The sequence below is a fragment of the Lucilia sericata genome, unplaced genomic scaffold (assembly GCF_015586225.1).
Source record: "Lucilia sericata isolate MDLA Ls3-8-SP2 unplaced genomic scaffold, ASM1558622v1 Contig000524F_arrow, whole genome shotgun sequence".
NCBI lineage: Eukaryota > Metazoa > Arthropoda > Insecta > Diptera > Calliphoridae > Lucilia > Lucilia sericata.
In genome coordinates, this window is record NW_023994536.1 from 197,895 (window position 1) to 221,879 (window position 23,985).

General features: G+C 32.0%; 1 protein-coding gene across 1 annotated transcript; it reads right to left on the reverse strand.

The window, feature by feature from the left end:
• Positions 1-2,660: 2,660 nt before the first annotated feature.
• On the reverse strand, positions 2,661-3,377 carry LOC119605822 (histidine-rich glycoprotein). The gene has a single exon (XM_037959138.1). It carries the CDS (start codon positions 3,375-3,377, stop codon positions 2,661-2,663), a length of 717 nt encoding a protein of 238 aa, XP_037815066.1.
• Between the last annotated feature and the right edge of the window lie 20,608 nt (positions 3,378-23,985).

A 23,985-nucleotide genomic window follows, 5' to 3' on the forward strand; every position in this document is an offset into this window, starting at 1 on the left:
ATCTATTCCCTACACCACTATAGTAAATCTGCAATAATGACGTTGGAAGAAAAATATCAGTTTTTTTCTTAATCGAACCGTTATTTAAGGAGCTTCAGGAGATTTTTCATTAATAGAACTTTTTCTAAAATTAAGGCACTATTTGTTAATTTTGCCAGTGTCTATAATATCATTATATAAAGGCCGTTAACATTCCATCTTAAAAAAAAAACATCCCTTAATGCAAAACGAAGCGTAAAATTAAACTCCATTATGTGTGAAGGAGATACATTTTTGTTTGCAATAATATGCATTTAATATCTTTGTTAGATGTGTGTGTTTGTAATCTAAAGATGCCATTGTTTGGGCAGTAGGTTTGACATCGGTTAAACTCCTGCTGTGATAACACCTGGTGGGCGATTGTGGTTGGTTGTTGATATATTGGGGTAATCATACATTTGTATTTAAATAGTCGGTAATGATTTATTTGGAACAGTATTACTGCATTATTTTGTCTTTTGATATTTGGCTTGGTTTGCAAGAAGTTTTTTTTTTATAAGGAATTACAAATGTTTCTTTTATGTCACCTTATAAGGAGATCGATAGTTCAGTTTAGTTTAGAAGAGTTGTGTACCACTCTTCTAGGAGACCATTCTTATTCCCTTTTCGAAAAAAAAAAAAAAAAAATAAAAAAATAAAATTAAATAAGAAATAGAATCAAAAAGACTTCCAAGTTCCACCGTTATAGTCTAACAGATTTCAATAATACATCCCAAATCATTCTTATATTAAACAGTCCAGACTATATACTGATACATAATCCAGTCTTTGAACTGGTGTATATTCCAGATAATGGCTTGGTATATATTCCAGACTATAGACTTTTATTTGAACTGTTTAATATTCCAACCTACTGACTGGTCTACCGGCCAGACTATAGAAAGATTTGTAGTTCCGACTAAGGTGTGGTTTATAGGCCTGACTATAAAGAGATGTATTGCCCGGTTAGTTAGTTAGTTAGTTAGATAGTTAGTTAGTTAGTTAGTTAGTTAGTTAGTTAGTTAGTTAGTTAGTTAGTTAGTTAGTTAGTTAGTTAGTTAGTTAGTTAGTAGTAGTTAGTTAGTTAGTTAGTTAGTAGTTAGTTAGTTAGTTAGTTAGTAGTTAGTTAGTTAGTTAGTTAGTTAGTTAGTTAGTTAGTTAGTTAGTTGTTAGTTAGTTAGTAGTTAGTTAGTTAGTTAGTTAGTTAGTTAGTTAGTTAGTTAGTTAGTTAGTTAGTTAGTTAGTTAGTTAGTTAGTAGTTAGTTAGTTAGTTAGTTAGTTAGTTAGTTAGTTAGTTAGTTAGTTAGTTAGAGTTAGTTAGTTAGTTAGTTAGTTTAGTTAGTAGTTAGTTAGTTAGTTAGTTAGTTAGTTAGTTAGTTAGTTAGTTAGTAGTTAGTTAGTTAGTTAGTTAGTTAGTTAGTTAGTTAGTTAGTAGTTAGTTAGTTAGTGTTAGTTAGTTAGTAGTTAGTTAGTTAGTTAGTTAGTTAGTTAGTTAGTTAGTTAGTTAGTTAGTTAGTTAGTTAGTTAGTTAGTAGTTAGTTAGTTAGTTAGTTAGTTAGTTAGTTAGTTAGTTAGTTAGTAGTTAGTTAGTTAGTTAGTTAGTTAGTTAGTTAGTAGTTAGTTAGTTAGTTAGTTAGTAGTTAGTTAGTTAGTTAGTAGTTAGTTAGTTAGTTAGTTAGTTAGTTAGTTAGTTAGTTAGTTAGTTAGTTAGTTAGTTAGTTAGTTAGTTAGTTAGTTAGTTAGTTAGTTAGTTAGTTAGTAGTTAGTTAGTTAGTTAGTTAGTTAGTAGTTAGTTAGTTAGTTAGTAGTTAGTTAGTTAGTTAGTTAGTTAGTTAGTTAGTTAGTTAGTTAGTTAGTTAGTTAGTTAGTTAGTTAGTTAGTAGTTAGTTAGTTAGTTAGTAGTTAGTTAGTTAGTTAGTTAGTTAGTTAGTAGTTAGTTAGTTAGTTAGTTAGTTAGTTAGTTAGTTAGTTAGTTAGTTAGTTAGTTAGTTAGTTAGTTAGTTAGTTAGTTAGTTAGTAGTTAGTAGTTAGTTAGTTAGTTAGTTAGTTAGTTAGTTAGTTAGTTAGTTAGTTAGTTAGTTAGTTAGTTAGTTAGTAGTTAGTTAGTTAGTTAGTTAGTTAGTTAGTTAGTTAGTTAGTTAGTTAGTTAGTTAGTTAGTTAGTTAGTTAGTTAGTTAGTTAGTTAGTTAGTTAGTTAGTTAGTTTCATCGGTCTCGTTGTGCACATTTGCAAATGGATCGGACTCAACACCTCTGGTTTAACAGAGCCAAACACTAACTATTAACCTACCAAAGACTCACTGGCAATGATAAATTCTCACGTAACCACAAACATGTTTCAGAATGCTAGGTAAGAGAAAAAGGGTTAATACACACCATTCAGTTCAATTATATTTGCTAATCCTAATAGTAAATATGAATCACATACAATCAACAATCTGTTGCTATTTGTAAAATCTTAACACAAAATACACACATTAGAAGTACTAAAACCAAATATGTAATTGTTTCTGCTATGAAGCCCCACAAAACAAAGGAAACTTTCACATTTATAAAAAATGTAAACCATGAAGAGTAAACAAGTAACCGATTCCAAGCAATTTTATTGGTCTATATTAATGTTTCTTAAAACTATTTTAAAAACTAATCTTTCTTTTCACTTTCCTTTTTGTGGCTCTTCTTCTTATTACTCTTCTTCTTTTCCTCATTGCCCCATTTCTTGTGTTCCTCTTCCTTTTCCTTGTTTCCATGTTCTTTTTTATATTTTTTATGATCCTCATCATGATGTCCCTTCTTGTAGTGACCCTCATGTTTCCTGTGCTTTTTCTTTTTACCCGCTTCATGTTCTTCCTTCTTTTTATGTTCTCCCTCTTCATTGTCATGATGTTTATGCTCTTTGCCATATTTCTTATGATGTCCACCTTTATCTTCGTCATCGTAGAATTTCTTTTCTTTTTTGTATTCATCTTTATGGAATTTCTTATGATGTTCCAATTCCTTGTGTCCCTTTTTATATTTCTTTTTGTGATGATCTTTACCACCTTTTAAATGCTTGCCATGTTTGTGCTCTTCGCCATATTTTTCTTCTTCATCTTCTTCCTTTTTCTTTTTGCCACCTTCACTTTCATGATGATGTTTATGATCCTCCTCCTCATGATGTTTTTTCTCATCTTCATCCCATTCTTCGTGTTCTTTGTGACCTTTTTCGTGTTTGTGTTTCTTATCTTTGTGTTCTTCCTCCTTATGCTTTTTACCCTCTTCTTCCTTTTCTTCGGAAGATTCTTCTTTATGTTTTTTGGCCAACACTACACTCGAGATAAGTAGTGTAAAAACCAAAAATACTTTCAGAGAGTAACGCATTTCTAACAACTACTGATTTAATTCTACAAAGTTTATTGACTTTTATACTAAAATTTTGTTAGTATTGCGAATAGTTTGAATGAAGGTATAACGTAACCAGGTGACCACAATTGATTTGTGCTGTTGCCTCATTTAACATAAACAAATTGGATTAGGAAAGTATTAGTAGAGCGTTTATTATGGTTGATTGAATTGTACGGTTTGGCGATTAATGTTGTGAGTGAAGAGATGAAAAAAGTTTGAAAAGTTTTTGTATATTTATTGTATTTGGATTTGATTTTTTGAATATTACTGCAGAAGATTTTGGACTTCAAACTTACTTAGAGCTTTTCAATTATACATTAAGAAGGGGGTATAAATAATTTAGTAAGCATCAAAAGGATTCTATTAATTTTCGGACTAATGATCATTAATGGAAGCGTTACGAATATAGATTAAAGGATGGGATAAATTTGGATTTCAAAAGAAACTTTAAAGATATTTATATCATTTATATCTGCCAACGTTTATTACTTTTGTTGTCAAATGCGCTTAAGTTTTGGGTCCAGACTTTTCGATTTCAGTTGGTATCTCAGTCATAAAAATGACTTAGCTATTGTGACTATTGTGAGCTCCTTCTCAGTGCAAATGCTGGTGGAAAAACCTAATATAGGAAGCTATAGTTAAATGTTTAGAAACTCAGTTTCCTGGTCGTAGTTCTTTAACATTTTATAATCTAACTATTTGAATCTAAATTTGACTAAAGCCTGTAGCTGTCTTCTTCGTATTCTCTTCATTTGAGCTCTCTTCTCGTCCTGCTCTCATTGGGGTCATTCCGCATGGGAATTCAGCTTCAACTTCTTCAAGCTTCTTTCCCTTTTTCCGAAAGGTCTTGCATCTAAACGATACAGAGCATAGCACTGGCGGAATATTCGGTTGTGGTTCTTTTGCACTTCAAAACAGTCTTAGATTTAACCTTATCAGCTGATATCGCCCCAATTGCCTTCTGACTATCGGTACATATGCTGATCGCACCAAATTCAAACTATTCCTACTACTACTACACGGACTTCCGTCCGAAAGCTAGTGTTGTGACCCGTTTTGTTTCCCATTTTAAAGCCTTCAGTGTAACAAGAGATTCATGCAGGGATTTGTTCTAAAGTTCTGCTACACCACGATCTTTTATCCTACTCCAATGTTTCACAGTTACCGACAATTTTCGCTTCCGGTGTGCGATCGAGAACGTATGGTGTTTGTGCATAATTCGGTTCCGAGGTTTTCAATGTATGTAAGTCCTCAGACCCGATTTGTTTCCCAGTTTAAATCTATAATTGTAATAAGAGATTCCTGCAGGAATTTGCTTTAAAGCTTCGATAGACCACGATATTTTATCTTAGTACAATGTTTTACAGTTACCCATAATTTCTGTTATGCGATCGGGCACGTCCCCTTCCAATACGTCCAGAAAATATTAATGCTATGTCCAATAACTATCTTTTGTCATTTCGCCTTGAGATTAGAGCCATTCGGTGCCGCCTCGTATCAGCAATGTTTCCTGAACTTTAGTTTGCATAGAGCTCAACTCCTTGTATTGGTATTATGTTACACTCTTTGCCTAAAGAAGTTCTAATTTAAAGCCAGTTTATCATTGTTGGCCTAATATTCCAATTCGAGGTTATGGTTCTCCTACATAGTTCCCAATATTGATGTGCTTTGTTGATTTCATGCGTTATTTTCAATTTAGTTTCCGTTGGATTGACATTTAGCCTCTTGGTTTTCTCAAATATATGTTGATATTTAATTTCTTAGTTAATCCCAACCGAAAGTCACATTTAGGGTTTTCTCATCCGTTCCGCATAATAAATTACGACATCGTCTGCATAACATACAGGTCCAAATCCTTCATAGGTTAAGATTCTAGAAGGTTGTTTACAGTAATTATCTAGAGTATTTGCGATTAAATCCTGTGGTATTTTAAAGACGCAATTCTTGGATTCCAATTGATAAAACAATATTCAGACAATCTATGTATATCGAATATTCCGATATCTCAACATTCTGAAAGAAAACAATAAAAGCTTCGCTAATTTATTTGTGATACATTCTACCTTCAAACGTATACCTTTCCTAACGTAGAGGTAATCCCATCCACAATAATACCATTTCAAAGGCATTGTTTGCTCATTTCAAGAATTTTAATTGTTCATTTCTTCACCAGAGCAAGAAATGCACATACACTATCTATTGTAGGTGCGTGCACTAAATAATCCTTTTGGATTTGCAACTAAATAACGAGTTGAGTTATTGTCCCAGGATTTAATTAACTAGCAAACAAGATTTCAATTAGTAACAAAATGATCTCAAAACATTCACCCTTCCATTGTCTTAATTCCTTTTTCTTGAACTCTTTTTTTGCATTTGGCAAGCGACAAAAGTAGAGGCAACGACAGTAGCTTACATTGAATCTCATCTTAAGCCTAGCATTTTAATATAGAGCTCAAATATAAATCTCTCGTTAAGACTTGCACCAGATTACAAGTGTCATTTGGTATTATAACGACAACAATAACAATTTAAACTCCCGTATCAAAGACGTACGCCTTTTTTTTAGGGATTGTAGGGTTAATACCTTGTATTATCACTATTATTTTCTTCATCATCTGTCGAGGCGTTCCATTTAGTCTAAGGTGAGAATACAAATTGGTCTCTTTATGTTGCCAATTTAATAATATCTTACTTACAACATGTTTAAGTTGTTTCGAAAACAAAAGGCCTTTTTGATTGTATTGTAGCCTTTTTTTGCGCTACCAACTAACCAATTCATGCCAAAAGGGATGTGTGCAAAGTATTGTAACAATGTTTGTGCTGTTGTATGGCCATCAAAGTGATATTTTTTTAAATGTTCTATTTGCTGGCTCATTGTTTCCTTTTAACGAAGTGTATAAAGATTCTTTTGAAAGAATGAAGAAAGAAAAGAATACAAAATTATGCTGCGTATGAAGCTAAGAGGAAGTGTGGGTTTCTTACAAATACTACATGTACAATAATTATCAAAATATTTTCTACATTAAATTTTTAATGTATTTTTTAATTCAGACTATCGTGTATCGTTAAAGGGACACTGTAATATTGGGGTTGAGAAAGCCATCGTCAATGCTAAGCATTTCATTGCCTTTTAGCTCTGATCGAGCTATTTCTAGAGGAGTCAAATGTTTCTTAGTTAGTTTAGGTTCTATACCTATTAAGTTCCGAATGTGCACATTCCGACTATTACTTTCTTGATAGTAACCTATATCGGAAACCCAATATAATGGAAATTAAAGCTTTATAATTAAAATTGAGGAATAAAATCCAAACTTTTATTTTACGGAGTCTCAGTCTGGTGAAAAGCCCTATATAAGAACTAAAGCTGCGAATTCCTTGAGAAAGTTTTGAGAAAAATTACAATCGTTAGAATAGGATCTTTGAGAACAACCTCAACAATGATTCTACCTGCCAGAATGGAAGTTTTTAAGATTACTTAAATTCCTTGCATTTGTTATACAGGCTATTCAAGATGGTGTAACCAAATTTCGCTTAAGTTTCACTTTATTAGACAAGACAGTACCAGATATCAGTCGCCATACCATGAGTCTTTCGAGACTGGGAGTTTGGTGAGCAATTAAGATCATGTGACTTGAACCCACTAGACTAGTTTTTGTAGGGATATCGGAAGTCTCTCATATTCAGAGAAAAGCCATGCACAATTCCAGCCCAGAAAGAAAATATAACAGCTATCATTGGTGAGATATCTCTCGATATGCTAAAAAAAGTATGCTAAAATTTAATACCCAAGGAGATCGTTTCCTGGCATGTGGCGACTAACTACAACGCTAAGCACACATAGTGGGGTTCCAGACAAATGAATCCCAAAGGCAGACAGCTGTACAGAACTCTAGTTGATCGAAAAAATCACTTAGATTTTATATCACATGGTCAGCCAACTTATTGGCCTTCTGATCCTAGAAAAATTGCTGGTCTAATAGATTTTGCCATATCAAGAATATTAAGAAGAAACTCTGTTGAATTATCTTCTGACCATTTTGCCGTGATACTAAACTATTACGGTCAATATCCATTGTCTCGTACAGAAGCCTCATTCTTTAAGACTGATTGGTTGAAGTACAAAAAAAATCGATAAGCAGTATGAGGAAGATATAAATAAATGTGTTAGTGACTTCATGTCTCTAATCTCTTCGGCCTTGGGTCAGTGCCAAATTCCAAAATGCTTATTTCTAATACAGAAATTGATATACTTTTTCTCTAAAAGAGAAGATGTAGAAGAGATTGGCTGCTAAGCAGAGGCTATACACTGCAAGTAAAAAATTAAAAAGAGCCCTTCATTCGGAAGAGGATCGCAGAAATCGAAACTATATTAAAAGTTTAATCAGTACTTAGCACCTCTAAACCACCGGTAGAGGGCCAAAGTCCGTTAAGAAAATCTGATGACACTTGGGCACGAAGTCCAATGGATAAAGCCAAAGTATTCGCTGAATATTTAAGTAATGTATTCCAACCGAATCCCCTCACAAATAGCTTTGTATAGGGGCGTTACCTGTTCACACAAAAGCAGACTCTGAGCTAATAAACATTAGTTTGGAAGATGTTCTGAAAATCATAAAATACAATCTTAACATAAGGAAATCTCAAGGTTACGATTTAATTACACCTTCCATTGTTGTGCTCACAGCATTATTTAATGCGATCTTGTCTCCAGGACTTTTTCCGAAAGTATGGAAAATCTCCAAAATAAATATGATACCGAAGCCAGGTATCATATTTATTATAGACCAATTAGCTTATTGCCTTGTCTGCCAAATCTATTTAAGAAAGTTTTCCAAAGAAAATCATAACAATAGAACAAGTAAATCGCTTAACAATAAAGATGTTTTCCAAGCTTTTGACAGGTTTTGACCCAAAGGCCTAATACATACGATTCTACTGCCTTCTAGTGGCGATTATATCACCAACTCTTCATGGTGTATAAGAAACGAAAACATCCATAGAGACTTAGATGTACCATTTGTCAAATAAGAATTAAAAAAACGTGTGAAGCATTTTTAGCAAAATTGCATTCCCATCCAAACCCGCTTGCTAGGTCAATTATCGCAATACATCATCGATAAAGGCTACGCAGAGCTGACTTGCAAGTCAATTATTATAAGGCCTGTACAATAGAGGCAGAACCAATAATTAAATAAAACGTAAAAAAGTTGGAGATCACGGATGGACCATCTGCGTTAGCAATTGTTTAGCTTAGTGAATTGACGCAAATAGCACTCAGGGTACTTACGCAGGGCATTGTGTTTAAATTTTCTTACATCGAATGTGGCAGGGTATATCTTAACAGGTAGTTTGATCCACATACAAACGGTAAGGCAGAAGAATGAATTTTCCCTGCAATGTCTTGTGCGCTCCACTGGCCAAACGACAACAAATAGCTGTGCTTGATAAATATGTATTTGGACCAGCGGACATCGCACTGAACATGAGGAGTTTCTTTTTACTTACAGCACCCATTTCCAAAATTGGTAGGGTGCCAATTAAAAATACTGCTATTCCTAGGCCTGATAAGGACACCGCAGTGCCATTAGTAGTACCCATAGCATCAATAGCCACTACTGGAGGTGTCAAATCCAAAGAGCAAGGAGGTGATCAACTTGCCGGAAGACTGTTTGATGGATGACCATGATTGAGGTTATCCAAATAAACCTCCATCGAAGCGAGACCAACGCTCTGATGCCGAAAATAAGCAAAGGAAATATACATATAGCCTTAATCCAGGAATCTTGGACGATTCGTAACAAGATTTCAGGGTTAAATTACGTTAATTGACAACTTTTCTACGCTGATACAGGGTCTCACCCGAGATCACGACAAGAACTTATGTTTTCTCCTCTCATCAGAATTATCAACATCGGATGCAACGTCGGATCTAATGAAACTGGTAATTGTAATAGGTTGCGATGCCAACTCCCACCATATAGCTAGGGGTAGCATAAACACCTGGGGACAAGCTCTCATGGATTTCTTTAATATTAACAACTTTATTACATTGAACTTAGGTAATAAAGCTACATTCGTCAATAGAATCACAGAAGAAGTATTAGATATAACTATATGTTCCGAAGAGCTTATAAACGAATTTCAAGATTGGAGAGTTTCAGACGAGCAGTCCTGTACTACGGCCACCACCAAAGCCGATAAAGTTTTAGAATTAATCTAAAAATAATTGGACAATGTTCGGGACGTTATTAAAGAACCGTTTAGAACAGGACACTTTTCAATATTAAAATAAAGAGGATATAGACGATAAAGTAGAAACGTTCACAAGTGCCCTGGTTGAATCATTGGAGAACAGCAGAAATATTGGAAACGCTAGAGCTACTACAAAATTTCGGAATATTGGAATAAACAATTACATTGATCTGACTCGGATTTTACCTAGAAAATACAATTTAACTCTTTAAAATTATAAGTAAATATCAACAATTAATTAATACCCATACAAGCGAAAGAAATTAATATGTAAAGTTAATAATTATATCAAAATATAAGTAAAATATTTAATAAATTTATGTATACTGAATGATATACTATATGCCTGTAAGTGAATGCCATACAAACTTAAAAACCAATTAATCATATTGTATATGTTAAACAATGACACCAGGTTAAATATTGTTGAAATACTTGAATATGGTAATTTGTATTTAATATACATTAATATTAAAAAAAAAATACATAACATTATTGGCCAGTTTGTGTTATTAAAAATTTAAATATAATACAAAATTTGTTAATTGAATTTTTCACATGAACACCTCTTAAATACAATTTTAAATATATACAAAAAATACATACAAATATATGAAATAATAAATGAGTTTTTTTAAATAATCTTTTATAGGCCTCTACAAATGGGAGTGAATATAATTGTTCGCATCGCACATATGAAATATTTATGAAGTCCTTTTTATATAAAGGTAGGTGTTTTTTTATTATAATTGTTAAAAAATATAACAAACATTCATACATCGCATAAAAATGTAAGAATATTCACAGTTTTCGAAAACTTAACTCTGTATCATTCAGTTAAACTATATAATTGAATATGTGATCATCAGTTGTGTGACATTGTTAGGGACGATTTTATAAGTTTTTGCTGAGTTTACAAATTGAAACTTTAGAATCAAGCATTAGCATTTCACGATTCCTAGACTAAGTTCTTAAGTATTAAATGCGCTCATATGTTTCGAGATCAATTTGTAGACTAAAGTTAGATATGTAAAGGTTTAAATGTAAGGATTATAAGCGTTAATCGCTCAAGATATCGTTTAAAGAAAATTTCTCGTGTATCCACTGAAATAATCAGAATGGCTTAGGTTAATTAGTTAAAGCCTTTTTACTAATGAAACAACATTACATCGAATGTTTCCAATTTTATTGATGCTTGAAAGAATTTACCATGACGAGGTTTTGTTCACCATTTGTCAACTTAATTAAGGAACAATGCATGACTCAGATCATTGTCAGGTAGGCAGTTTGACCGGGGTAATACAACTCTCAAGTAATATGTGTTCCAAAATCGCTCGCTTTGAGACAAATAGAGAAAAAGAGCAAATCTGACTTCATCTCGGTGTTCAGTACACACGAGTGTATCAAAAGTTCGGCCTATCGATTCTTTTTATTTAAGAACTTTGTTAAGAAGTGTTAAAAAAGTTACTTTATGATTTAATTGCTTGTGTTGGCCAAGCGATCGTAGCGCTAGTCGCTTTTTGATCTTTCGATGTCGGCTATCTTTTAGTGTGATGTAAAATTCCCCAAACGTAGGATTGTTCACACATGCAAAGCCCAAAAGCCAGCTTGGATACGATATTAAAGGCGTTCAGGTATACTCCAACGGGTGTAGCGTACACAGTCGCGAAAACATATTGTCATTGGTAGAGTAAAACTAACTTGTCTTATGACGGACTAAATGCAGCTTTGAATCCCATGCACGCTTTGAGGCAAATAAAGAAAAAGGTCAAATCTGACTTAATCTCGGTGTTCAGTACACTCAGGGATATTAATATTTCGGCCTATCGACTCTTTTTATTTAAGGATTTTGTTAAGAAGTGTTGTCGGAAAAGTTACTTTATGATTTAGTTGCTTGTGGTGGCCAAGCGATCATAGCGTCGTCGCTTTTTGATCCTTCAATGTCGGCTATCTCTCAGTGTGAAGTAAAATTCCCCAAAAGTAGGATTGTTTACCCATATATGGGTACATGTGCTGGGTTTAAAGCATCGTGAGACAGGTTTTAGCTTTACCCTATTAGTGACAATATTCGAACTGGACTGCAATGATAGAAATTGGATAATTGCCTGATATGTCTGTAAAATCATTTACAGTTTGGCTTTGATAGACTACTATTGATGATAACTTAACATAGGCAGCAAGACGTCAAGATCCTGCCGATCCATTTGCCAAAACCGATTATTGTTGTGTTAGAAAGTTGGAAGTTGGAAATCACAAAATTTACATTCCAAAAACACCACAAGGATGACACTCAAACTTGTTGATGGATCAGATTAACTAATCAACCTTCTATGAACTTTAAAGAACTTCAATTGGAGAAAAAGAGCTGGCTACCCAAAAAATAAATGTGACAATTTGCGGAACGGCAACAAACTAACAGCACGTTGTATAACGAATACGTTTATTGGAGTTTAGTTTTGTGGAAGACCAGAATAGATTGAGGAAACTCTTTTCTGTTCTCTTTACAATCAATATCTTCAAACATATTGTAATAGATCTCCCGAGATTATTATATGGAATAAATACAGTTAATAGAATACATGATGATTTGATAAAGAACTGTTAATCCAGCAGCCACAGCTATTGGACAGCTATTGAGGTAGGTTAGCACCACCAACTCTGACGACTTAAGGACCGATCGTGGATTCAACTGGTTAGAAAAATTATAGCATTGCTGGTTAGAACGTTTATTTACTTTACCGATTGAGAAAAAATCAAAAGCCGTTTTAATGATCTTTTAATGTAAACACAGGAACCGCTACATAAGTCTACTATTCTAATGCCGATAATTGCTAATCGCAGAGGTAGATGTTGTGATTACATTCACAACTTAAAATTAGGTCAATCGGGAAGTCGTAGTGTACATTTTGATCTCTCGTCAAATCAAAGAAAAGGAAATTTTGAATCGCTATTAAATTTGCTGATGTGTTGGTGACGTTATCAAAGTGCTCGCGCGAATTTGAATTTTGAACTGAAGTTGCAGAAACAAACCATTCATATTGGTGAAAGCGGAAGTTGCAAAGTTGTGGTTGGGCTTCTTTAGTTCTTTAGTTTTGTTATCATAGCTTTAATTCCAATTACCGATGTTTAGAGCCGTCCATTACACTTATTCTCCAAGTCGTGGAAACGACTTTGGTTCGGTACGAACCGAGTCCTACGCGGGCGAATGTTATCATCTCAGCGACAGCTGTATAAACTGAAAGTTTTTTCCCCAGGAAACAATTATCGTCCATTGTCAAACTGTAACAAATATAGCAACTGCTAATCGCGGAATTCTTGGCAAATAATGGCGTTCAAATAGATGTACATATTAATCTTCTATGGGAAAAGGTGGTGAATGAGGACAAACGGAATTTATAGCTTACATTTCCCACTCTCTCCAATGAAAAGAAGGAGAACAGGAGTATGGTGGTTAAATTTTCAGGATAGCCTATGAGTAGCCCAACTTCTTCTGTTTTACAATTGCAAATATCAATGCAACAATGAACTGACGCCTTTTCATATGTATACTCGTATATTTTATATTATTTATGCAATTTTTTTTGGTCTTTCCTGTTTCTATATAGTCCTTACAAAGTAAAGACTATAGGGAATTTGGTATTCTCACCATAAGAGAAAAAATTGTATCATTCATACACTCATCATATAAATATGTATAAATACATTCATTACGAATTCGCTTCATTAACTAAAGTAAATTTACAAAAAGAGAAAAAATCGGGATAAAAAAGAAATATTATATGTTTGAGGTGTGAAAGTATTAATTGAAAATTAAAAATGTAGTTACCATTTTTGTGGGGGCATAAGAAATGCATTGAAATATGAAAATGTTAATCATTTTTAATTATTTTTATGCAAAATTTTATAAAGTAGAAAATTTTTAAACCTAAACTTTATTCTCCAAACTTTACAAATTCTATTCTAAATATCTGTTTAAAATGGCGTCTAATAGCTAAGCTAGTAATTCTTTAACTAGCTTTCTCTTTCTTTCTACTTTGTTTCCAATAATTTAAGCCATTTCAATAAAATACTTCATTATCATCTTTTTACACTTTTGTAATCACAATTTATAATACAGATTACGTGAGGTGCTTTTAATCCTTCAATTACTTTATGGACTTCTGTCGCTACAATAAAAATCTCGAGGCGTTTTGGTATTAAAATATAAAGATTGTGTATACAAAAAAAAACTACATATTTTCATTAACATTTACTGACATATATCAACTATGCTATGTACTTATTCTAAATACAAAATATATACTGTTTTGTGTACATAGAAATATTATAAATTCAAGATATAATAAATTATGTATGTTGTAAAAACTTCAACAGTTTTCTTTTGTCATTCAAACAGTTATAGAGAGAAATTTGGGAACAAGTTATTAAACCCCCAAAAAGTATTAGTTCCATTAATCATTTCTACAACGCCTGATTATGTATCATGTCTTCTCTAGTAGGAGTCCACGTCCATGAGCGAGACATTCAATACGAGTAAACTAAAATCAGTACTTGAATTGACCTAGAACTGAACTGGAACTGAACTAGAACTGAACTAGAACTGAACTAGAACTGAACTAGAACTGAACTAGAACTGAACTAGAACTGAACTAGAACTGAACTAGAACTGAACTAGAACTGAACTAGAACTGAACTAGAACTGAACTAGAACTGAACTAGAATTGAACTAGAACTGAACTAGAACTGAACTAGAACTGAACTAGAACTGAACTAGAACTGAACTAACTAACGAGACTGAACTAGAACTGAACTAGAACTGAACTAGAACTGAACTAGAACTGAACTAGAACTGAACTAGAACTGAACTAGAACTGAACTAGAACTGAACTAGAACTGAACTAGAACTGAACTAGAACTGAACTAGAACTGAACTAGAACTGAACTAGAACTGAACTAGAACTGAACTAGAACTGAACTAGAACTGAACTAGAACTGAACTAGAACTGAACTGAACTAGAACTGAACTAGAACTGAACTAGAACTGAACTAGAACTGAACTAGAACTGAACTAGAACTGAACTAGAACTGAACTAGAACTGAACTAGAACTGAACTAGAAGAACTGAACTAGAACTGAACTAGAACTGAACTAGAACTGAACTAGAACTGAACTGAACTAGAACTGAACTAGAACTGAACTAGAACTGAACTAGAACTGAACTAGAACTGAACTAGAACTGAACTAGAACTGAACTAGAACTGAACTAGAACTGAACTAGAACTGAACTAGAACTGAACTAGAACTGAACTAGAACTGACACTAGAACTAAACTAGAACTGAACTAGAACTAGAACTGAACTAGAACTGAACTAGAACTGAACTAGAACTAACTAGAACTGAACTAGAACTGAACTAGAACTGAACTAGAACTGAACTAGAACTGAACTAGAACTGAACTAGAACTGAACTAGAACTGAACTAGAACTGAACTACTAGAACTGAACTGAACTAGAACTGAACACTAGAGAGACTGAACTAGAACTGAACTAGAACTGAACTAGAACTGAACTAGAACTGAACTAGAACTGAACTAGAACTGAACTAGAACTGAACTAGAACTGAACTAGAACTGAACTAGAACTGAACTAGAACTGAACGAACTGAACTAGAACTGAACTAGAACTGAACTAGAACTGAACTAGAACTGAACTAGAACTGAACTAGAACTGAACTAGAACTGAACTAGAACTGAACTAAAACTGAACTGAACTAGAACTAGAACTGAACTAGAACTGAACTAGAACTGAACTAGAACTGAACTAGAACTGAACTAGAACTGAACTAGAACTGAACTAGAACTGAACTAGAACTGAACTAGAACTGAACTAGAACTGAACTAGAACTGAACTAGAACTGAACTAGAACTTAACGTTTAATTTCCCTTGTAACTATAACTAGATTTTCACACACAAAACTGCAAAGATAATCATATTATGCAACACATACATACATACATACATACATACATACATACATACATACATACATACATACATACATACATACATACATACATACATACATACATACTACATACATACATACATACATACATACATACATACATACATACATACATACTACATACATACATACATACATACATACATACATACATACATACATACATACATACATACATACATACATACATACATACATACATACATACATACATACATACATACATACATACATACCTACATACATACATACATACATACATACATACATACATACATACATACATACATACATACATACATACATACATACATACATACATACATACATACATACATACATACATACACATACATACATACATACATACATACATACATACATACATACATACATACATACATACATATAAATATAATATAATATAATAAAATAATAAAATTATAGAATATTCATTTTGAAATAAATTGTTCACCTACACATCAACTATATAATAAATCTACGTACATAATATGTATGTATATGTGTATTTTACAAGAGATTAATATCAAAATAGCCTGGAGTTTAAGATTAAAAAATTAAATTAATTTTATAATCGATACATATTGAAATATTTTAATACATACATATTTATATGTTATGTACCTTTATTTAAACAAACAAAATTGCAGCACATTTATCCATATCATATTTTTGCTAAATATTTATTATATAAAATATTTATAAAGATTTTATTTCATGTATTTTATCTAAATGGGTCAAATATAAGTAGGTATTGATTTTTCTAAAGGAAGAGTATTTAAATTAAATAATATAATACATGTAGGAAAGATTTATATATGATTTTTTGTGTTATCGAATGCAATCCCTTCCAGGACTAAAGCGGAACTAAAATTTTGATAATAACCTAGGTTTTTACACTATTTTTGTAGTCCTTGCAATAGTTCCACTGTCTTGGAAATAGCCCAAGCCTATATTTTATTTAAAAGTCTCTCTTTGAAGATCTTAAGGGAATTCTAATATAAATACCATGTAAGTCATTCTTTATAAATGACAATTTAAATAAAATCACTCGCCCTAAATGCCATAAAACTACAGTCTATATTTACAAAATAAATTTACTAATTTAATGGAGATACATAATTGTCTGGAAAGGCTGCAAACAAAGTTGGTTTGGTATTTAAAACTACAACAAGCATTCTTTTTGCAGCCAATCCAAAGTTGTTTGTACTCATCCCTTGTTGTAGTATTCAGTCAGCCGTTTGTTCTTTCATTCGAAATTTGTTGTCATTGTAGTAATTGTTTGTTTGCTAACTGAGTTTTGCATTTTAAATATTTGTTTTTTTGGAAATGTTTTTTGTTGGAATGGATGGATGGATGAGTGCAACCTCATAGATATTAAATTTCATAAATTGCTACCACCATAACTATTTATCCAAGGATGTATGTATAAGAACGCAAATGAGAACGGGCCACATGTAATTTAGGAAATTTGTGTGTGTCCTGGATGAGGCTTTCAATGTTTTGAGCCTCCATATTTGTCTTGTGATTGTGGCATTTTATCGTTGTTAATAGTTCGTGTAAAAATTTACAAATATTTGTCAACCATAAAATTTCTTTACTTGTATTCTAGTTTATCATTAAAAATAAAACTACTCGTATGTTTAAACAGGAACAGAGAAGTGTAAACAAACCAAGAAATTTATTCCGATTTAATTTTTACGGTAGTAATTTTGGTTGTTCCCGTTTGTATTTATTTGTTTAGATCTTTAGGTAATTTGATACATAGGTTTTAGTACAGTAGGGAATGATATATGAAATAAATTAATAACTAACTAACTACTACTAACTAACTAACTAACTAACTAACTAACTAACTAACTAACTAACTAACTAACTAACTAACTAACTAACTACTAACTAACTACTAACTAACTACTAACTAACTAACTAACTAACTACTAACTAACTAACTAACTAACTAACTAACTAACTAACTAACTAACTAACTAACTAACTAACTAACTAACTAACTAACTACTAACTAACTAACTAACTAACTAACTAACTAACTAACTAACTAACTAACTAACTAACTAACTAACTAACTAACTAACTAACTAACTAACTAACTACTAACTAACTAACTACTAACTAACTACTAACTAACTAACTAACTAACTAACTAACTAACTAACTAACTAACTAACTAACTAACTAACTAACTAACTAACTAACTAACTAACTAAACTAACTAACTAACTAACTAACTAACTAACTAACTAACTAACTAACTAACTAACTACTAACTAACTAACTAACTAACTACTAACTAACTAACTAACTAACTAACTAACTACTAACTAACTACTACTAACTAACTAACTACTAACTAACTAACTAACTAACTAACTACTAACTAACTAACTACCTAACTAACTAACTAACTAACTAACTAACTACTAACTAACTAACTAACTAACTAACTAACTAACTAACTACTACTAACTAACTAACTAACTAACTAACTAACTACTAACTAACTAACTACTAACTAACTAACTAACTAACTAACTAACTACTACTAACTAACTAACTACTAACTAACTAACTAACTCTAACTAACTACTAACTAACTAACTAACTAACTAACTACTAACTAACTAACTAACTAACTAACTAACTAACTAACTAACTAACTAACTAACTAACTAACTAACTAACTACTAACTAACTAACTAACTACCTAACTAACTAACTAACTAACTAACTAACTAACTAACTAACTAACTAACTACTAACTAACTAACTACTAACTACTAACTAACTAACTACTAACTAACTAACTAACTAACTAACTAACTAACTAACTAACTAACTAACTAACTAACTAACTAACTAACTAACTACTACTAACTAACTACTAACTAACTAACTAACTAACTAACTACTAACTAACTAACTAACTAACTAACTAACCTAACTAACTACTAACTAACTAACTAACTAACTAACTAACTAACCTAACTAACTAACTAACTAACTAACTAACTAACTACTAACTAACTAACTAACTAACTAACTAACTAACTAACTAACTAACTAACTAACTAACTAACTAACTAACTAACTAAACTACAAACTAACTAACTAACTAACTAACTAACTAACTAACTAACTAACTAACTAACTAACTAACTAACTAACGAACTAACTAACTAACGAATAACTAACTAACGAACTAACTAACCTACACTAACTAACTAACTAACTAACTAACTAACTAACTACCTAACTAAACTAACTAACTAACTAACTACTAACTAACTAACTAACTAACTAACCTAACTAACTAACTAACTAACTAACTAACTAATACTAACTAACTAACTACAACTAACTACTAACTAACTAACAAACTACTAACTAACTAACTAACTAACTAACTAACTAACTAACTAACTAACTAACTACCTAACCTAACTAATACTAACTAACTACTAACTACTAACTAACTAACTACTAACTAACTAACTAACGAACTCAGTTTCCAGTTCTGTTCTAGTTCAGTTCTAGTTCAGTCCTAGTTCAGTTCTACTTCAGTTCTAGTTCACTTCTTGTTCAATTCTAGTATAGTTCTAGTTCAATTCTAGTTCAGTTCTAGTTCAGTTCTAGTTCAGTTCTAGTTCAGTTCTAGTTCAGTTCTAGTTCAGATCTAGTTCAGTTCTAGTTCAGTTCTAGTTCAGTTCTAGTTAAGTTCTAGTTCAGTTCTAGTTCAGTTCTAGTTCAGTTCTAGTTCAGTTCTAGTTCAGTTCTAGTTCAGTTCTAGTTCAGTTCTAGTTCAGTTCTAGTTCAGTTCTAGTTCAGTTCTAGTTCAGTTCTAGTTCAGTTCTAGTTCAGTTCTAGTTCAATTCTAGTTCAGTTCTAGTTCAGTTCTAGTTCAATTCTAGTTCAGTTCTAGTTCAGTTCTAGTTCAGTTCTAGTTCAGTTCTAGTTCAGTTCTAGTTCAGTTCTAGTTCAGTTCTAGTTCAGTTCTAGTTCAGTTCTAGTTCAGTCCTAGTTCAGTTCTAGTTCAGTTCTAGTTCACTTCTACTTCCATTCTAGTTCACTTCTAGTTCAGTCCTAGTTCAGTTCTAGTTCAGTTCTAGTTCACTTCTACTTCCATTCTAGTTCACTTCTACTTCAATTCTAGTTCAGTTCTAGTTCAGTTCTAGTTCAGTTCTAGTTCAGTTCTTGTTCAGTTCTAGTTCAGTTCTAGTTCAGTTCTAGTTCTAGTTCTAGTTCAGTTCTAGTTCAGTTCTAGTTCAGTTCTAGTTCAGTTCTAGTTCTAGTTCAGTACTAGTTCAGTTCTAGTTCAGTTCTCGTTCAGTTCTAGTTCAGTTCTAGTTCAGTTCTAGTTCAGTTCTAGAACGGTTCTACGTCATATCCCTCTACATATTGTTTTATAAATAAACGTCGTATCTAATAAAAAATCCAGTTATATTTTATTTTATATTCGAGGAAAGTTTTTATATAAAATGCATATCAGTGAAGAATAAAGCCTGTTTTTTCCCAAATTTGTAAACTTTCAACAATCTAAGGAACTAATTTGTATATTTCTGTGACTCATGCTCTAACAACTATAGAAACTATAAAAAAACTTGTCATAATAATCGAATCCTATAGAAAAATACATGTAATTTTTTTTACAAAGGAAATTGTATAAAAGAAATAATTGGACATTTACAAACATTTACATACACTCTTACAATCGTAGGTATGGCTACACATGTCAAATATTACAATATCAAATAAAAATTCCATACAAAAAAATATGCAGAGACAAGAAGGAGTATAAAGTGTAAAAATGACAATCAGAAACTTTTTGTACTAGGAGTGTTAAGTAATGCAGTTGCCACAGTTTTTTTCTTTTGGTACTTTATGCAAAATGGGAAATTATTGTATAATATTGTACATAAATAGTGTACAGATCGTAAAATAAATTGTATAAAACTCCTCTTAGGATTCTACAGAATTGAAAAGTTATGGCACTAAAATTTTTATACAAAAAGTACTTTTTTAAACTCATCCTTGTTGTGTTAGCATTCCCATCTTTCATCCCAAAACATGCAAATAGAATATAAAATCCTCGTAATACAAAACAATTTCATAGAAAAAGGTCAAACAACTATATGTAGATTGTAGAATTTAAGGTCTGACCACAAACAACAACATCATCAATATTTTGTGCTCGTTAACAACTAACAATAGGATCGATTACATAGTACAATTGCAGTAGTAGTTGCCTAAGTAATTGTCATTTGTATTGTATTCAATGTAGTAGGTATGTTCGATTACAGTTAAGTATTTATGAAAGTTTAATATTTTTCATAAAATCTTTAAAGTTATTAACTTTTTTAATGGTGTCTATTATAACAGTAGAGCAACTGTTATACTAGAAACTTAGAGTTCAATAGAAAAAGAATAACTAAGGTAAATGTAAAATTCTTCAATAACTGAAATTCCAAGTCGTCGGAAGATTGCTGTTGTGAGTAGTCCTTCCCCTAGGAATATGTCATGTAAACGGCCCAATGTGGTCAATTCATACATTGAATTTCTTTAGGAATGTCTATTAAGAGTGACTTTTAATCGCCGTTTGGATATTTCATATTATTGCTACTGATGTAAGCCATGTCTCGATTTCATAAAGTAAGGTTGTTTCACACATGAATATTTGTATATTCCCAACTTGGTATGTATATCTGTGTGCTCTCCATATCTTGTTCAACCAACCGAAATCCGCTCTAGCTTTGCTATATTTAAAGCTTACATATGTCTTTACGCCGCCTTATGTTGACATTATGCAGCCCAATTAATACAATTTCTCTTCATACCCATGTCCTTCGTCTTTTGAATGTCAACTTCCAGGCCAACGCCTTTAGAATGGATGACTAAATCTTTCACCTTGCTCTGCACATCGCTTTGACTGTGGGATATATGACAAACATAATCTGCGAATTCGAGATCTTTGAGATGTTGGTGTCCTCTTCTTTTCTAGCAAACTTTAGATATAACGTTGTCAAAATCTAACGCAAAGACCAGAGGTAATAGAGTACATCCCTGCTATCTTAAAGTGAAGGATAGAGACAGCAACCTTCTTATCAACGTAAAAGAAAATAATAAGGTACTTTTGGAAATCACACTACCGTACCAATGATATACTATTATACAGATATTCTGAAGAAAAAGTTGAATTGAGACTACAATTTAGCCGCCGGTATTTTTTATAATAAGCACACGTCGTCGACCAAAAATGGTAGCGCCGCCGATCATTTTGCGTCCGCTTGTTTCTCTGCCTACCATAGCAGTCATTTGATGGCAAGGGAGCGTCAAGTAAGAAGGGGATTCCCATAAATATTCAGCTGTACGAATAGAGATCCTTGACGTAGCCGTCATTTGATGGTTGAAAAGGAACAAAGCCCCAAGTGAGGACTGACCAAAGACTGTGATAGATAGTGACCATTTTTATAAAAAAAAACACTATAACCTGTTCATCTCTAGACAAATTACTTAAGGATGCGCAAGCTGGCTTTCGACCGCATACCTGGATCATACAATTACTTCGTTCTTCTAGAGGACGAGAAGCCGTCCATTGATTTATTCTAACTAGACATAAAAGGTTTACGGGCACAATTATACCAGCGGACTCTGAAAAAATATACTTTACATTCTTCAGAATACCTTTCTCTGGCATATCAGGAGTTCATCAAAGGTAGATCTGAATACAATAGGAGTGATGTTATGCTACAGCCCTAAGAAAGATTGTAAGGAACTACGCCCAAGAAACTGAGTTTAGTTTGATCGTTCATGGACATAAAGGTTTACGTGCGTATTACGCGAGCGCATACAAACAAATCTTGATCTTGCGAAGAGGATAGTGAAGCTTAAGAACACTTTATCTGTCATTGACAGGCTTTCGCCGAAATTAGATTTAATTATGGATTAAGGTTTTTCGATGCAAATTTTGCGATTCACAGTAAAAAGTTCCACGGATCTGATATGGATATGTGTAAAACATAGGATTCTCCTTTCAACCTAACCTTAACCTAAAAAAGAGTCATACTTTTAAAAGTGTTGTATGAACCCTGACACTTTTAATACTGAAATGTATTGGAATATTTTATTAGAATTTCAGAAAGATGAACTTTTTACCGGATAGAAATGATCTTGATTTTACATTACTGTATTTCCATAAACGAGTGTCAAGATATAAGGCCTTCGGCCGGAAGCAAGGGTATTTCGAATACTAACTTCGCTACATTAAGCCTTTTCCTGCTAAATTACAGCACAAGATAATGTATCTGATAATCTTTGGGTTGGATGGTTATCACCATATCTTTGTCAATTCAAAACATCTAGGCTCTTTTATTCATAAAACTTCCTTCACACAAAAATGACTGAAGAGGCAAAATTATACGACCGTTTTATTGCAGCGTTTTGTCGATAAACCATTTCAGTCCCAAACCAACTTCAATCCCATTCGACCATTTCAAACCATTAGTTAGTTTGAAAGGAGGATGTATATACATCAAATCCTAAGAAATACACCTAGTCCTCGGGCCTGTTGTGCGCTCCTTAACCAGTGCCTCAGGTGGGAATCGAACACACCACCTCCGGTCTACCAGACTAGAACACTAACCACTAACCTACCGGAGGCCACCATACGTTTAGATCAATAACTTTTTAAACACTATTTTCTTTTTAATTTGTTATAATTATTTAATTTTTATTTGTTATTTTTTTGTTATTTCTTTTCATTATTTAATTTAAACTTACATTAAAAACTCACACTGACTTTTTTTTGATTTAACAAACATTTAACTTGCAATTATAGAAAAGTAAATATTTTAAACTTTTTTATGAGTAAAAAAGGGCTATAAAGGATTTTATCCATTTTAAAAGGAAAATAATGAAATTCAAAGAAAAAAATATTTATTACAATTGTAAGTTAAATGTTTATTGGGATTTATACTAATATTAAATATAAATTTAAAATTAAGATAAATTAGTTAAATATATAACAAAAATTACAATTTAAATTAAAATATTAGTATTTATATATATATAAAAAACAACAAAAATATTTACAAATACTTATTAGTACAAAAAAAAACTTATGATTAGGCAGAGGAAGTGTTTTTTTTTTTTTTTGAAGATGACTTTAAATGACAGCTGACAGTTTTAATTTTAAATAAATTTACAATTTCATTTGATAGGACTATTTACAATATATTTAACTAATATCTTATTGTGTTTTAAAGAAAAATGA